General features: G+C 34.2%; 2 protein-coding genes across 2 annotated transcripts in view; one reads left to right on the top strand and one right to left on the bottom strand.

Moving 5' to 3' along the window:
• Positions 1-5309, top strand: part of LOC101884366 (melanoma receptor tyrosine-protein kinase-like) — a 61902-nt gene extending 56593 nt beyond the window's left edge. The window contains exons 25-27 of the mRNA XM_073940989.1: positions 1630-1797; positions 1891-1960; positions 3628-5309. Of these exons, the coding sequence (XP_073797090.1) occupies positions 1630-1797; positions 1891-1960; positions 3628-3920 (531 nt within the window). The 3' untranslated portion in view covers positions 3921-5309. The remainder of the gene's footprint in view (positions 1-1629; positions 1798-1890; positions 1961-3627) is intronic.
• An 11629-nt stretch (positions 5310-16938) lies between these two features.
• rmc1 (regulator of MON1-CCZ1) overlaps positions 16939-18451 on the bottom strand; it is a 20485-nt gene continuing 18972 nt past the window's right edge. Inside the window, 1 exon segment of the mRNA NM_001362546.1 lies at positions 16939-17291. Within this exon segment, the coding sequence (NP_001349475.1) occupies positions 17212-17291 (80 nt within the window). The 3' untranslated portion in view covers positions 16939-17211.

Raw genomic sequence — 18451 nt, 5'->3', positions numbered from 1 at the left:
TATATATATATATATATTTGTAGTTGAAGTTAGACTTATTAGCCTCCCCGGTTATTTTTCCCCTAATTTCTGTTTAACGGAATGAAGATTTTTCTCAGCACATTTCTAAACGAATAGTTTTAATAACTCATTTCTAATAACTGATTTATTTTATCTTTGTCATAATGACAGTAAATAATATTTGACTAGATATTTTATAAGACACTTCTATACAGCTTAAAGTGACATTTAAATGTTTAACTAGGTTAATTAGGTCAACTAGCTAGGTTGGGGAAATTAGGCAAGGTATTGTATAATGATGGTTTGTTCTGTAAACAATCGAAAAAATATATAGCTTAAAGGGGATAATAATTTTGTCCCTAAAGTTTTTTTTTAATTTAAAACTGCTTTTATTCTAGCCAAAATAAAGCAAATAAGACTTTCTCCAGAAGAAAAAAATATTATTAGACACACTGTGAACATTTCCTTGCTCTGTTAAACATCATTTAGGAAATATTTAAAACAAGAAAAAAAAAATGAAGAGGTGGCTAATAATTCTGACTTCAACTGTGTGTATGTATATGTGTATATATATACACATTCGGGTTCGGCTCCACCCTTAATATATATATATATATATATATATATATATATATATATATATATATATATATATATATATATATATATATATATATATATATATATATATATATATATGTATGTATATATGTATGTATATATGTATATATATACACACACACACACTCATGCATTCAACAAATGTATTATATCATCTTTGCATCAAATTACAATTACAGTTGTGCTTTTTGACCCCAAAAATAACACCCCTGCCAGATTAAGTATCCCTTGATTCAAATTTCTATTTGATTAACTAATCAAAGCCATTTCAATATAAATGTTACTATTAATTGATCCACCGAATAATTCTTATACTGGTGAATGAGTTGAGGCATAATCTTACAAGGATGCTTTTTGTCCGGCAGTACACTGACTTCTAGCATAACCATCACCAAAACACACTACATGCGGGACATTATCAACATTAAAACCTATTTATTTCTATTATCTATTCAATATATATATAACATATCTATTCAATATATGTAACATATGCTGGATAAGTTGGAGGTTCATTGTGCTGTGGCAACCCCCGATTAATAAAGGTACTTTGCCAAAGGAAAATGAAGGAATTAATTAAGATAAAGCACCAAACAAGATCTCCGTACATTCACTCTAATGGATTCTAATGGTAGTGATGTTTTTATCTCCGACCAAGTCTATAGGCAGGGTGCAAATTCAGGGGTCAAATCTAATATGCCTCAGTAAACTAAATGTATATTTTGAATTAAATTATTAATTAAACTTCTTTAAGTTGAAGTATTATTGAGTGTATTCTGACCTACACTAACCTCTGATTATGGCTTTGGATAAAAGCATCTCCTAAATTACTAAATGTTATAGGGGTGGTTAAACGTATGTTTAAATTATTTATTCATTTAATTCATTTAATTATCAGAGCAAACTATTTCCTAATGGTTTAAAGAGCTATTTCTTAACAGTAAACATAAACATTATTATCATAAACATAAGCATTTATAATTATTGTGCACTTGTCCTCATCCTCAGGGCGATGATCATATGTATCAGCCGAGCCCAACGGATTCCAGGTTTTTCCGCTCGTGGATCAGCACTGAAGACATGACCGGTGTGGTGGATGCAGAGGAGTATCTGCTGCCCAGCAAGAGAATCTTCAGCCAGAGCCAGCAGACTGAGCCACAGCATCACTGCTCCCCTGTCAGCACAACATCAGCATTCATTCTGTTATCAACACAAATACACTGCATTAGACATCTGCATTCATACTGCTGTGCTGTGTGTTGTTTTCAGGATGACTATACGAACGGTGAGATGCTACGCTACATTACAGACCCCACGCAGAAAGACCTCATGCTGCCAGGTAGTAATACAACCTTAATACAACTCTTAATACAACCTTAAATATGAGGTATGAAGCAACTTACATTTTTTGCTTGTAATTTGCTTAGATTTTTTTATCTGCATTTAATAATAATAATAATGTTTCAAAACTTTATTTAAAGCATTTCACATTAAGAACAAACCTCAAAAAAATAAAATAAATAAAAAATAATAATACTGATAAAGACATATACATTTAAAAATAATAATAAAATCCACATAACTAAACCAATACAATGCAATTACACATAATGTATATGAAAATATGCAAACAAACATTTACAAATATTTCCATTAACCATTTATACATGCACATATTTAAAAAAGAGAATAACAATAATAATAATGTTGTTAATTTTTTTTACATTTACTACTATTAGCTTCAAAGAGGTTTTATTGAACTGACCAGAGTAAATAATATTAGATTTTCCTATATATACCGTTAAAGCATTTACTGATATTTGAAAATGAGTTTTTATTTTTATATCTTTATTTTTAGTTCAGTTTTAATATTGTAAATATTGTTTTGTTTTAATATTTCTATATAATGTTTAATATTCATTTCTATTTTAGTAACAATAGATGATGAAACATAAAAATGTACATTTAACCATTCTAGTCTATTATTAATAATAATAATAATAATAATAATAATAATAATAATAAATTATAAATAATTTGTGTAACTTATTATTTTTTTGCCTTTAAATACTATTTGTGGATACAAATATCAGATGGCAACAAATCATTATGTTGCCATATGTAGGTTATTGTGTTGAAATTTGGGGGATTTCATATAAATTACTTTACGATTCCTTTGTACAGTTCAAAATAAGTCATTAGACTGATTAATTGTGGGGTCTTTGTAGCATACAAATCCTTTACTTTTTAAATTGAAGATACTTAAATTCAATGTTTTGGTTAAATTCAAACCAGCACAATTTATGTTTAAAGCTAGTAATACATTACTTCCAAAATGCATATAAAAGTATTTGGAGAAAGACAAGGGGGGTATAATCTGAGAAAAACAAAATTTAGGAGGTTTAAAACAAGGACAATTTTAAAAGTTTGTGTATGTGTGAAATTAAGGAACAGTCTAGAACAGATTCTCAAAAAATATCAGGATATTAATTAATTTTAAAAGTTGTATAAATATATATTATTAAAGGAATATAATGATAAAGGTGATTGAAAAAAAATAACATGAGTAAGGTATGATGAAACTTCAATTAATGGCTATTTGCAGTGCTATGTATTTTTTTGGGTCTATGGTATAAAATGTAAGATATAATATGTCAAAGATGCCAAAAGGGTAAAACATGTCTCATGTAAAGCTCATATGTCTCATGTAAAAACAAGACATAAGCAAAAGAAGAAAAAGCTTGTGCTTCATCCCGCTCTATTTCGACCATGAGGAGATGTATTTTGTTCAAAGAATTGTTTTGTGTATGATTTTTCTGTTTGAATTGAATCAATCAATCAAATCAAATAAAAAAACTGAAGTAAAATGAAATATATATATTTTTAATATATATTTTGAATGATTTAGATTTATTCAAATCCTTTTCTTATAACTGCATTTTTCTCCTTAAATAAAAATAATAGACTTTAGCATCAATTAAATTTGCTTCTTCTAATCTTCTACAGAGTACATGAACCAAGACATAACCACAAGCAATACGATAAACCCAATCTACGATGGTCCGTCCCACAAACAGACAGAGAACGGCTACATAGACACATACAGCTGCACTAATAAACCCGAGGGCCCGGAGTACCTGAACACCTCCTGTGCGACTCTCCCGCGCTCCCCGTGTGCCAACCTGGATAACCCAGACTACCAGCAGAGCTTCATGCCCACAGACGGGCTCTTTCTGCCCACCGCTGAGAACCTGCACTACTTGGGGCTCAGCAACACCATCCAGACTCCCATACGCTAAAGAAACAGGATTAAGATATGAATTGCACTACTTGAACTTTTGAGAGTCACACAGTACGTTTACATGGACAACAACAATACAATATTCACTCAATTAAGGCAAGATTCCGTCTAAGAGTTTTTAATTATTTTAATATCAGTTAAAGTCATACTTGAGGCAAACGTAAATCGAATTAAGATACAGTTGAAGTCAGAATTATTAGCTCTTAGTACATAATATTTTACAAGATACTAGTATTCAGCTTAAAGTGCCATTTAAAAGCCTTAACTAGGTTAATTAGGCAGGTTAGGGTAATTAGGCAAGTCATTGTATAACGATGGTTTGTTCTTTAGACCAGTGGTTCTCAAAGTGGGGGTCGAGACCCCCCGAGGGGTCGCGGGCAATGAAGGGGGGTCGCCTGGTGATTTCCAAAAATCTATTTATTTTTATTAAACCATAAGAATTAACATATTTTATCCATAACTATACTGAAAATAGAAATAGTGGTTTATAGTTACTTTATACTATATAGTTACTATAGTAGCTTATAGTTACTAGTTCTATTGGATTGCGACCCCTGGGGTAATTACATTATAGTAAAGGCAGCAATAGCGTCAGATGCATTTTGATTTTATAACATCAGGTTATACTTTCTGGCACATTTAAAGCACTGACACAAATTTAAATGGTGCGTCTGCGTCATTGCATGCAAGGTTTCTGTATTTATAACCACCTCAGAGGATATTGGGGGTCGCGAGTCACTGGCATTGTTATTTTGGGGGTCGCGGGCTGAAAAGTTTGAGAACCCCTGCTCTAGACAATCAAAACAAATAATTTTGACCTTAAAATGTTTTTTTTTTTATTAAAAACTGCTTTTATTCTAGCTGAAAAAAAACAAATAAGACCTACTGCAGAAGAAAAAATATTATAGGAAATACTGTGAAAATTTTCTTGCTCTGTTAAACATCATTTGGGAAATATTTTAAAAAGAAATCAAAAAATTCACAAGAGAGGAGTAATTTTGACATAAACTGTATTTACTATTACAGTATTCGTATTCATGGTCACTACAGTATGTTTACATGGACAACAATAACTCAGATTAAGAATCTACCATTTAAACAGAGACTTTTTATTATCTTAATCACGTTGATTATTCCTCTTTTAGTCGCATCATTTGATTGCATCCTATGATTTTTTTTTTTGTTGCAATTTTGCAATTACATTTTTGATGTTAGAGATGTAACGAAATTCTAACCAGACAATCATCAGAAAAATATTTCAACAAAACCCAGAAAATCATTTGATTAGTCAAACCATACGAACAAAAGGTGCTTCCAAAATCACATACAATATAAAAAAATAACATGCGAGCAAAGTAGTATATCTAAATTCATAGTATTCGAAAAACGGTAGACGAGAAGTATCCAACATAGGCTCATTCTGAAAATGTAGCCCTATATACATTTCTGGAGATTGCGAATTATGTAGCCAGAGGAACATATGGCTGCGTTTCATCTTTAAAACGAATGATAAGGGGTGGTGATGCCGTTCCTTTTCGCGCTTACCAGTTGACCGCTTAGTTCGTGCGGACAGCTTTTCTGCTATTACTAGTTTGTCCTGTGGCTCGCCGCAAACGTCAAGAATTAAAGACGCAGAGCTGAGTTGAGCGTGATGACAGGGTTTGAGTTCGGTGACGAATGGTTCCAGAAAGCAGATAAGGCAAAAACAAAAGCCAAAAATGAAAACAAACAAGTAAATAAAAGGATGAGAATGTGGTCAAATCTGAAAACTGTATTGACCTTATTCTTTAATGCTTGTTTTTGCGATTGTTGTAGACCGGGGGTGTCCAAACTTGGTCCTGGAGGGCCAGTGTCCTGCATAGTTTAGCTCCAACTTTCTTCAACACGCTTGCCTGGAAGTTTTAGTATACTAAAGCTGCGGTCACACTGGGCTTTTCCTCCCATAGACTTCCATGCATACGCACGCAAATGCGTCAGACCGGAAACGAAGGGTTATGCGTCAAGTTTCGCAGGTCGCTGCGGTGCAGAGTTCAAGTTTAGTGAAAATCGCATCACAAAATCGCATCACTTGACTGCATGAGACCAACCGAGGATCAAAACATGACCTCTCTGGACAGAAATGTAAAACATGGAGCAATCGCTCGCTTTTTTAATGCCTAATCATCTATAAGCTGATTCAGGTGCGTTTCATTGGGGCTGGAACTAAAATGTACAGGACACCGGCCCTCCAGGACTGAGTTTGAGCACCCCTGTTGTAGACCTTTCATTTCAGTTGCCTATGGGAGAAATGGCTAGGAATAATAAACCGCAGAAAATGGTCAAACTGCTTGCTCTACAAACAAGTGTGTTCATGAATATGCAGACAAAGTAAAATAATATAATTAGAAAATATCGGTTTGCATCATCAAGCAGCATAACAAAATCGTTTTTAACATCTAAAAATGAATGGAAGTGAATGGGACCGGAAGTATCGCGCCATAACGATTCAAATTAAATTATAAAATGAAAATAAAAAAAATGTATGACGACATGTAAACTTTTTATTTATTGTTTAAGACCATGTCAGAATTAAATGCTATATTCATGACAAACTTAAACGTCTTAACAACACCAACTGTGATATGCCATTAATCAATCCATAACATGTAAAACTGGAACATCAAAGTGTTAACATCATGTAAAACCTCAATAATAATCTTGCCTTATTCAGAATAAGGTGAATAATGATATCTGATGTCCATGTAAACGTACTCACTGATGACACGTTTGTATCGCAGCTACTTGAGGAACTGTGAGGACGGATATGCTTGAAGATGACTGCCGTAACTTGTTTTTGTGGTCGTGAGCTTTTACACTGTGAGTAATGTGTTGAATGTCAAGCTAGAGCACATTTTAGTGTTCCTTTCTAATATGTGTGTGTGTGTGTGTGTGTGTGTGTGTGTGTGTGTGTGTGTAATGGTGCTTCCAATTAATGTTTCTTGTTTGACGTAGCTTAATTTATTGAACCAAAATCGTAACTTAGTTTAGATTTTAATAGTTGTGTTATTAAACCGTGGCCATTTATATTGTTATTTAGTCGTACAGCCTTTTTATAATAACTTATTGTTGGTTGTTTAGAAATGTTACCATAAAATGGCACCTACAAACCTCTTTTTTTTACCATTTTTAAGTTTGGAGTCAGTATGATTATAATTATAATAAGAAAAAACTATTGTTTTTAGAACATCAGTGCACATTAAAGGTCCAGTGAAGTTAAAATAATCTAAAATTTAGTATTTTAGATTCGTATTTTATTCTTCGAAGATACCTATAAGCTAGTGTGCCCCAAAACTGACAAAATTTGCGTTCAGAAGATATAAAACTGATATAAACATGTAAAGCTTTTAGTTTGTCACATCCGCTTAAATGGATCAACGTTTTTTTTTTCCACGTCAGCTCATAATTCAGTTTCTCATCAAATCTTGACCAATCAAATGCTCAACAGTATGTGACATGCCCCGCCCCCTTCAAGACGCACTTGATATTACCACTCTCACTGGCAGAGCTGTAAGAAAACTAAACACTATGGGTGTGTTTTAAAGGGGAGGAGCTACTCTGTGTCCAGCCCTTTTTTGTTTTTCAGTGGAGATTACGTCAAACACCGAATTAAAAAAATGCACATTTCAAAGCACTTCACAGGGCCTTTAAACTGATAAAAAGCAACAGTGAACATAACTATAATGTTACAAAATATTACTATTTGCATTTATTTGTAAAATGTTCGAAATTCGAACCCAAATGTTTTCAATATTGATGATAAACGTTTTTCATGCCACACTAAAGCCTAGATGAGCATGAGAAAGTATATTTTTAAATAAAACAAACATTTTAACTGTTAAAAACAAACAACTTTTAAACTGTGTAAAAAAAAACTAAAATGACATTTCGATTGCATCTCACGATTTAAATTTTGATTAATTTTGTTTACGGAAAGTTTACACGAAACGCAAAATTCTTAACGCTTTACTAGTCCAGTGTTTCCCAATTCTGTTCCTGAAGGCATACCAACAATACACATTTTCAACCTCTCCCTAATCAAACACACCTGAATCAACTCACCAGAACATCAGAAGAGACTCCAAAACCTGAAATGAATGGGTCAGATTAGGGAGACATCCAAAATATGCACTGTTAGTGTGTCTCCAGGAACAGGGTTGAGAAATGCTGTATTAGTCAAACTAATGATCTGATGCATTGTGCCACAATGCATGATTGTCAATTGCACGAAGAGGCTCTGATTTGCCACCGATTGGCTTTTGTCAGCGATTCCTGTCAGCAAGCAAAAATCTGGGCTAAAATCGTGCGGAGTGAACTCGACATAAGCAAGCAAGGTGTATTACAACCTGCACAGTGTCACCTAGTAGTCAGATATGTAAAATAGCTTAAAGTTAAAGTCTCTTTAAGCTTAAATTTTTATTTTGTACTATAAACAGCTACATGTTATGCATTGATACTAGACATGTCTCTTCAGCACTAGCACCTAAAGGTACTCAAGTTTCCTTGTGGTCAAAAATAATATTTAATATAATCTCCTATATAGTCATTCTGTTTTCCACCAAATTAGACTGGCAAATCGTCACAGATATCCAGTTAAATTTTTGCCAACAATGCATCTGAGGCTTAAAGCTGCGGTCAGACTGCACTTTTCGCCTCATAGACTTGGCACGGGGCAGACTGGAAACGCACGCTTGTCTGACAAGTTTCGCAAGTTACTACATTCAAAAGGTTAAGTTGCATAAACTCCGACCTGCGCAATCGCATCATGTGATTACGTGAGACCAATAGATGATCAAAACATGATCTCTCTGTACAGAAATGTAAAATATGCAGCGATTATGGACAGAATAAATATGGAAAGAATTTCACATGCTCAAAATCTAGTGCGACTGCACCATTACTTTGCAATACTAAAAAAAATACTGACTCCAAACTTCTCCACCTCCCACATTTAGATGAGATTGACAACAGCACCACCTATTGGTTAAAAGTAATACATCTATAAATCCTATCACTAGTGAATTTGATCAGCCGTTTTGTCTGAAATAGTCTAGAAACGTCTTTAATTGTTCAATATTACAACTGACATTTTTACCTCTTCCGCGCTTGCCGCTTGGTTGCTCCTTGCAGCTTTATTTCTGGACGAAACAGAGTAAACAGGCAAAAATGTGGCACAGATATTACATTTAGGATACTGATTGGATTATGAAAAGTGGGTGATACTGTACGTACCAGAGTTAGGTGGCTGGAAGAATAAGGTTTGAATGACTGAAAAGAACAAGTGTTGGCTGAAAATCAAAGCGGTTTTTAAGGCAGAGACAGAGTTAATGAAAGATTACAAAAGCAGGCACATGTTTGTTTGCAAAAAATCATACAGATGATTTGTAGAATGTACATTTAAAAAAAAAAACATTTTTGTAATGATGCAAAAGTGCAGTTACTGAAATAATTTGACGATTATTAACAGTAAAAACTTTTGTATATAAAGCAATGTGCACTCACAAGCAACAGTGAAGATTACTATTAGAATTACTACAAAACATTACTAATTAATTTTATTTGTTTTACTTTCGTATACTCAACATCGATGGTAATAAATATTTCTTCACTGTAAACGGTTAGGAAAAAATGTTAGGTCTACATTTATGTCTACAGTTTGTACACAAACACAGAACCTATTACCCTTGTGCACTGTCCAAATGTACTACCCTTTTGTTATGATCGGGATGAAAACATCCACTGAATTAAACTGCTGTAAATATGCATCAGATTAACAAATAGATTTTATTTTTTTTTTTGCATAAATCTGTTCATCATCCTCAGTCCTGATCAAGACTACTAAATTGTTTAGGAAATTAAAGGATTTTAACTCTTTGGGCCCTATCATACACCTGACGCAATGTGGCGCAAGGCGTGACGCAATAGTAGTTTGCTAGTTTCACCTTGGCGTAAGAGTCATTTTGATGTTTTGCAGCACACTGTTTAAATAGCAAATGCATTAGCGCTCATATGTGCGCCCATAGGCGTTTTGGTCTAAAGAGGAAGGCGTTCTGAGGTGCATTGCTGGCGCGTTGCTATTTTGAGGAACTATAATAGATTTTTCAATAGACCAGAACAAACCCGGTCTAAAGTCCAGCGCAGAGCGTGTTAGTCGTGCGCCTCGCCTACACACTGCTTAATACACACAAGATGTAGAGCAATACGCAAATATCTTTACATAAGAAAAATAATTAAAATATTAAGGATGTATATAGGATATAATAAGGATATATATAGGATATAAATATAAAGGAATAAAATATTACAAAACATCGTTTCTAGGCTACATAAATATAAAAACCACTGCCTTCATGCCTTCTTCATCTCGGGGGGGTGGCTTCAGTTTATTCGTGACAATTTGCTTTTGTATAATGTTATTATTATTAGCAGTATTATTTATTATATGCATATTTATATTTGTTTTATTAAAAACAAGCTTAGATTTGCCCACCTGTCAGGTTTCAGACCATATGGGGCACAGCATGTGTATTAGGATATAACTCATGTTTTTGAGCACACTTCGTTATTATTGTTCATTTATTTGTTTGCTCGAAATTAGAACTGAAGAAATATTTTTGAAACAAATATTTGCGCTTAACAAACTAAATTAATTATTTATAGCCTAATTGATGTCTGTTGGTACGAGGTTTCTCTATCCATGAGAGCGAAAGTGAAAGTTAATAATTTATCTCTCATTCTCGTGCTGTAGATGCTCTGTTTAACCGTTTTCTTGCTAGAGAAACGCTCAGTTTTTCCACTTACAAAGTCGTCATGTAAATTGCAAACGCGCATGACGCGACGCAACTGACTCTTAAAAGAGAATGGAAGATGAGACTCTGATTGGTTTATTCTCAAAACACACCTATAACTCATTAAGAAAATAAGCTCAACCCTTTTAGATCATGCGCCACGGCGCAAAGCGGATCCTTATATTAGCAAAAGTTGATTCTGACACACTCTGAAAGCGTTTGCGCCCTGCGCTTTGCGCATGGACTGTCAAAATAGAGCCCTTTAATTGCCACAATCACAAATGATGTCACTGATTTGGTGAAAAACCAACAAAATGGCGTATTTTTTATATAAAAGTGATTGTGGACGGGACTTTTTTAACCTTTCATCACAGTCTTGGACATGTGAACAATTATTAACAACATTGGCTTTGATGCATTGCTAGATTTTCATTTTATTTCCTTAATTTACTGTTGGTGGCTGTTTTTACCTCATTGACTTCCATTATAATCACATTTGATGGTGCATAAATACACAATCTTTGTTTTTATTTACTCCATGTAGTTCTGAGAGTTGAGATACATATTTAGATTTTCTCAGACACGTCAAGATATGTGAGTAAAGGTCACTCTCACACACTCAAACACATATATACACACACTTCAATTTGCTGTTATACTCCATAAAATCCAGAAACTAAGCTTCTTTTGGTCTCACTTTATTTTGATGGTCAGTTTGTTAAATTCTCATTACATTATAAGTAGACTGATATGTTGGGGTTAGTTTGGGTTGACATGTACTTGCAAAGTTTCTTATAGTCAGTTAAATGTCTGTTTAGCAGCAGTATCAAGAGATATTAAGCAGACATTCTACTAATACTCAAATGGACCATCAAATTAAAGTGTTATCCTTTTTTTTGCACAGGTCTATCTAAAGCATTAATGGTGCCAACTGATGATCAACAGTACAAATGACAAATTTCACCTCCTCCCAACAGGGAAAACCACCAACAATCAAAAATACATGATTATATGGTGTCATGTTTTTTTTTTATCAAAAAAAAATGTGGTTATAACAGATGTAAATAGTTTAAAAACAGCCACCAACAGTAAATTAGGGAGAAAAAAAATAAATAAATCAAAAGCAATGCAGCAAAGGTAATGTTGTTCCACATGTTCAATAAAAAAAATCCAGTCCACAATTACTTTTAACATTAAAAACATTTTTTTTCCACCAAATTAGTAACATCATTTATGAATTTGGCAATTAAAGAGTTAAAATACAGTATTTTTCTAAGCAATTTAGTAGTTTTGATCAGGACTGAGGTTGATTAACAGATTTCCGCAAATAAAAATTGAATAAATTTTTTGATCCGATGCAGTTTTACAACAGTTTAATTTATTGGATGTTTTCATCCCGAACATAACAAAAGGGTCATCTGTCCAGAGTGTATCGTTGAGTTTTTTTTTTTTTTTTGAAAGCATTTTCTCAAAGTATGTATCAAAATGAGATTGGTGACCAAAAATCATTATGCTAGCTGAAACACAGAAAAGGTTATGCCCAAATTAAGACTCCAAATCAGCCCAGAGTGGATGAAAACATCCCCAAGAGTACATTAGGGTTAACCTAGACTGCATTTAATTCATTTTTCAACTGACCGTTCATATTTGGTTTTAATAATTTAAGAACCAGGCCTCACAAATAAAACATGTTACATTAACTTAAAGAAATGCAAGGGCCCTAAAAAGCTTTTTTGAAGTTAAAAACCTTTTTTTATCCTGCCAAACTGCTGAGTTAAACTGTTTTCTGTGCAAAAAAGTGTGCACTTTTCAGAAAAAAAAGGCCATTACAACATTTTAACTCGACAGGATATCATCAATATTAAATGATGTTACTTCAAATTTGTTGGCCTCAAGTGCTACATTATAAACAGCAGGAAATGGTGCCAAATACTGCTGAATATGTTCAGAAAGAAGTCTTAAATTGAACTTTAACTGTGAAACCTGCTCAACTTCAAACCTCTGCATCATTTTAGCATGTAAATGTACTTCATCCTTATGAAATCTTCATTATGCACCTGTGAATTCCAGGAATTTAGCACCATCACAATTTGTATGGACTCTTTGTTACATTGCAGTGTTATTAAATTGTGTTTAAAAGACGTGTGGGAGGATTACTTTTACAGTATGCCAGAGGAAGTGTTTCCTTAAATGCAATGGGAACTTACGGGAAGTGCAGATAAGCATCTGACAGACAGTCCCAAAGATGTGTGGGTGGAAAAGCTAGATCATTTTTTTATGGATAACCTTCATGCCAAAAAGGCTGAACCTAAAAAAAAAAATGACTGTCCGGACTTGTTCTGGCTGCTTAGTATGTTTGGAAAGCTCCAAGTGTACATACCACAGAAAAGTACTTTCAAATGAATAGTGTACATACTAGAAAAAAATCATCTGACAGCAGTGGTGTAAAGTAACGAATTACAATTACCCAAACTACAGTAATTGCCTAGTTTTGCTTATAAAGTACTTTGAAAAATGTGTACATTCTTAGTGATGCATCTGTACTTTTAAGTGCTATTTTCCTTCAACCTTCAGTCATTAAACGTCCTGCTGTATTTAAGTTTTTGACTCTTCTAAAGCATAAAAATACCTTAATATGTTTGATGATATTTAAGAAACATGCCAAGTGAACACTCTTGTTTATCTGAAAAACAATGCTGAAGTCAGCTATTCTGCTTTGAAAATGTGAGTTACATGCCAGAACACTGTCTTTGTTTTGGTCTTTAACCCGCCCAATGCCAGTTTAGCCAATTATATTTTAGCACCTTGATGGAAAACAACATATTTCAATTATTCAGTAAGTCATAAAGGCTCTCTAATCATGTGTCCGTGACAGAAATTCGACTTTCGGTGGACAGTAGCAGACTCCGAAATAAGTCGGTTACATTGTAACCCCGTGATCCAACAACACGCTACGTGATAAGCAATTTGGCTGTTTGCACCTGACGATACATGACAGAAATTGGAATACAGCCATTTAGAAGCACGGAATAGTGCACTCACTGCACTCCAACAAAATGGTTAGATTTTTGATCTATTTAATACATATTAAACCTCGTTATCATTAAATGTAGATGCTGAATCACTGATATGTGTTGGCTTGCACTGAGTCACAGTTTTAAAGTTTAATTTCATATGGTTTATTATATCTGAGGTGAACTATCTGCTGCTGCTTTCAGTAATATCGCAATAACTGTCACGTAAAATGACATTCAAATGCACATTATTAGAATTTAGCACATAAGGTGTACCTGAGGTGATCACTGTCAGTTTATCCTGTTGTTCAGCTTCTAAAATACACATTTCAGCCACTGGTTAGGACAAAAACTCCCCTTTAATAAGGAAATTATTTCTTCTATCGCGTGCTGTTGCTTTTATTTACAACATGACTTAGATCAGCTTTTAGACTCAAGAGTCAGGCACAATCCTGTTAATGTGGTCAATCTGGCAACCTGCGCTTGCATGTGTGTTGATCCAGGAGTGCAAAACCTAGTACAACCACCGGGTGTCCAACTAACATACTGCACCTTTAAATGATATACGTTTATTTCATCTTGTCCATGGTGATTGGCTGAGTAGAATAATCTCCCATTCTATCGAAATACACAGAGAAATCTCATGAGACAGATTGACCTCTTGCTTTATAAATGCAGCAAACAAAATAAACTTTAGTTTGAATGATTTATTTGTATCAAATTGAAGTTAAGTTGATCCCTTGTTTTTTTGTGTGTAGTAGTGAGGAATCTGATTTCAGACATGACATGAAGAGGAGAGAAGCCTGGAAAAAGCCTCATTTGACTTGATTTGCAAGAGATTCAAAGCAGCGGTTCAGAAAATGCACATATACAGTAGAAGTCAAAATTATTGGCCCTCCTGTGTATTTTGATTTTCTTTTTTAATTATTTCCCAAATTATGTTTAACAGAGCATTTTCCACAGTATTTCCAATAATATTTTTTCTTCCAGAAAAAGTCTTTTATTTTGGCTAAAAGTTTAGAATTTTTTGAAAACAGTTTTAAGGTCAATATTATTAGCCCCCTTAAGCAATATTTTTTTGCAATTGTCTACAGAACAAACCATCGTTATACAATAACTTACCTAATTAACCTAGTTAAGACTTTAAATGTCCCTGTAAGCTGAATACTAGCGTCTGGAAAAATATCTAGTAAAATATTCAGGCATGTGATCAGCCGAGGACAAAAAACAAAGAAGACGAGCCACTAACTATGTTAGTTTTTTGTGTCCACAGAATAAAACTTTCCCTGTAATTTAGTCGGCTCTTTATTTCAAAGTGATGAATAAACTAGTCAGTCAACAACCTGAACTGTAAAAATATTAAGTCCAGTTGAATTTATAAGGCCTTATATACTTTAAAGGTTCACGAAACCCTCGAGTACTTTTGTAACAGATTTTGATGTTAACAGATGTTAACAGATTTGTGTGTATTGAGCATCAGTTAGGACAAAGTTAGAAGCTGTCAGCTTTAATTGTGGGAAAAACTGGATAATTTTGAGCTTTTGTCAGCTAATTTCAGCTTCCGGGTTTAAAATGATTTTTCAGACGGATCAAAATCGGATCAAAATGACGCGTCAGTTTCTCATTATTATTCATAGCGGAGATTTCTTATCCTATGAGAAGAGCCGGCTTCTTAATTATTCATGACTGCACCTGCTTTCTGAAGGCGAGACACAGACCTGCCAAGCTGTGACACCCAATGTTGATGACTGGGTGAGACCGTGTACACGGACCCACGGCACACAGTATTTAGCTGTTCATGAACTGTCGATTGTGTTTTCATGATCCACGGGGTTCGTTGCATGTTTTTCCCCGTGATGCTGTCAGGACCGATACAGCAAAGCTGTTTGAGTGCAGCAAGTGTTTTTGTCGGAAGAGCAGTACGAGAATTGGAGAATGGTGGACTTTGTCCTTTATCAGTGGGGTTCGTTCACGTTTAGACACATCGCCGTGCTGCTGTGTTTGCCTAAATCCTCCAGATTACCAACAGGGCTAATGGTTAAAATAGACAGAGCAAGAGACCTGCTGCACTGAGTCTGCATTCAGACCCGGGAATTGAGGGAGAAGTCCTCATTTATAGTGTTTATATGAACACGATTATCTTTATAATAATATAAATTGTGGTTATCTGTATATGAAATTACAAATAACAAATGTAGCAGGACATTAAATTACTGTTTATTTCTTTGCACTTTAACTTTGCAAACTATAAAATCATGCGTCTCCTTATGGTTTGTGTCTCATTTTGTAAGCCGACTGACAACAGTTGTTTACCCCTCCTTCTCCCTTGCTGGCCACGCCCACTTCTGCCTCTGCTCGCAGAGCTCCACGCCCATTATCATGCATTTTTTTTTTTAATTCTGAGGTAGATCTGAACTGAAAGTGGGGGGTGTCATCATGACCCTTTAACATTCCACCCTGACAAAAATCATACATCGCTAATAAAAGTTTATCACTTTCACTTTCCTTCGGCTTAGTCAATTTTTTAATAGTTTTAATTAATTATAAAATATTTTTTGATTAATTTGTAATAGCATCTAAACTTGTGACACTTTCAGGAATCAAATATGAGGTGCTAGGCTGTAGCACTGAATTAATGAAAACATAAGGACAGATGACTTGCAGAGAATAATAACAAATGTGCATCCTGCAGCTGTATTTATAATGTACACACTCGTGACATGCAAATGTGAGTGCGGAAAAAGTGCACAGCCGCACACACACTCAAAGTGATTTCATAACCTTGCATATAGTCAGTGGCTTTGTCACATTATAGCACTACAAGTATAATTTGGTTATATACACAATAGCTGAGGTAGGTCTACAAATACATCCTTGAAAGACGTCAGGAAGGAAGCAGGTTGTCTGCTTTGAGGATGATGGATATCACATCCCTGAATATTATGTAATGTCATGATGGAAAAGATAAAAGTAATCAGTTATTAGAAATGAGTTATTAAAACTATTATGTTTAGAAATGTGTTTAGAAAATCTTCTCTCTGTTAAACAGAAATTGGGGGATAAAATATACAGGGGGGCTAATAATTCTACTGTACATACACACCATAGCATCCGTGTAAAACACATTAATATTCTGTCCTGTATAAAATCCCACTAAGCAAATAATAAACAATAATACTCACTATTAACATATTTATTATCATACACCATTTAAAAGCTAGAATTTGTTGTTAAATATATACATGATCCACACTAAGTTGAACACTGATGCGTTACTGCTTTACCCATCTGTAGCTCAGCAAACATGCATGAAGAAGATGGTAAAGAAGTCTCTGTTACGACGAGGCTTCTCTAGTGTTGTGAGCTTCATATGGCTGTTTTTTTACTTGGTTTGTCAACGCAATACTGTTTCCTCCTGAAAAACCTGTTCTCCAGCTGTGCTTGGGCTCCTTCAGGCTGTGGTTGGCTTCATCACGGCGGATTCTCCAAACACTTGCTTAAAGTAGCTGACGTGCTCCTCACAGTGCTCACCTGCAACAAGAAGATGATGTCACAGAAGGTCCACTCACGTATCCACCACTTTTAACATTGCAAAATTGTGTTATTTTATATTCGGTTAAAAAAAATGAAGCATTTATAATGCGCTTTACTACATTGGCATTAAATATGTTCAGAAAACTATTCACATTTGCCATCTTTTTCCTTTTTTGAACATCACAATTAGTTGCTTGATGTTTTTGCTTCTCTTGGAAAGACCAAAAAAATGTTTGCTATTAGTATTGGTACAAGCGGTAATCCTAAATTTTCCAGAAAATAGATGCACCAGATATTAATAATCACATTTTATAAAATTTCATCCAGAAACAATTTAAAACAATCTATCTGTAGCCATACAAATGATGTACTACACAAATAAACACTATGGGTGTGCGATATTTACCCAAAAGAAATCAAAATGTTTTCCAAGATTTTTAAAATAACAGAAATTATGGTTTTGCTGAGTGTGTTGGACAAACATTAGTCAAACATTAGTCATCAGCTATGTTTCCATCCACCTATTTTCATGCGCATTTTGGATATGCACATAAAAAACGATTGACGGAAACGGCATGATGCGCATCAATTTAAAAAATGAGCATAAAAACGTATGTGCATAACTGCGTAGGATAAACATTTTTTTATTCGATAAGAAAAAAAAAGCACATAAACTACAATGGAAACACTTTTACCGAACAAATTCCAGTATGCACAGTAAAAAAGGTCATGGGATTTTGTTATAAGAGATCATGTGATGAACAAGCACGCTGAGCCCATTGTAAAACATCTGAAATGCCCTACTAAAATGGCTTAACCACTTCAGTAGTGGTGTTATTACATTATTAATTACCTACAGGATATATCTTATGCCTTCAAACGCATTCATTGCCTGTCAGCATTTGTCTTCTGAAGTGAAAGTCAATTAATGAAAAAAAAAAAAAAGCTTCACGCAGCTTCTCCTAAATTCCGTTTACACTGTTGATATTTAGCGCCAGTTAATCAGAAAGTGACGATTTTGTTCTCTTTGACTCGGTGGATGGAAACGCTGCTTTATTCGCACGTCTTTTATGCGATATTCCAGTTTTGTGCATAAATTTAATTCGCATTTTTGGATGGAAACATAGCTAGTGGCAACAAGTCCCTATCTTCAAGAT

This window comes from Danio rerio, chromosome 24 (genome assembly GCF_049306965.1).
Source record: "Danio rerio strain Tuebingen ecotype United States chromosome 24, GRCz12tu, whole genome shotgun sequence".
Taxonomy (NCBI): domain Eukaryota; kingdom Metazoa; phylum Chordata; class Actinopteri; order Cypriniformes; family Danionidae; genus Danio; species Danio rerio.
Note: the sequence above shows the minus strand (reverse complement) of the source record. Positions and strands in the feature narration are given on the sequence as shown.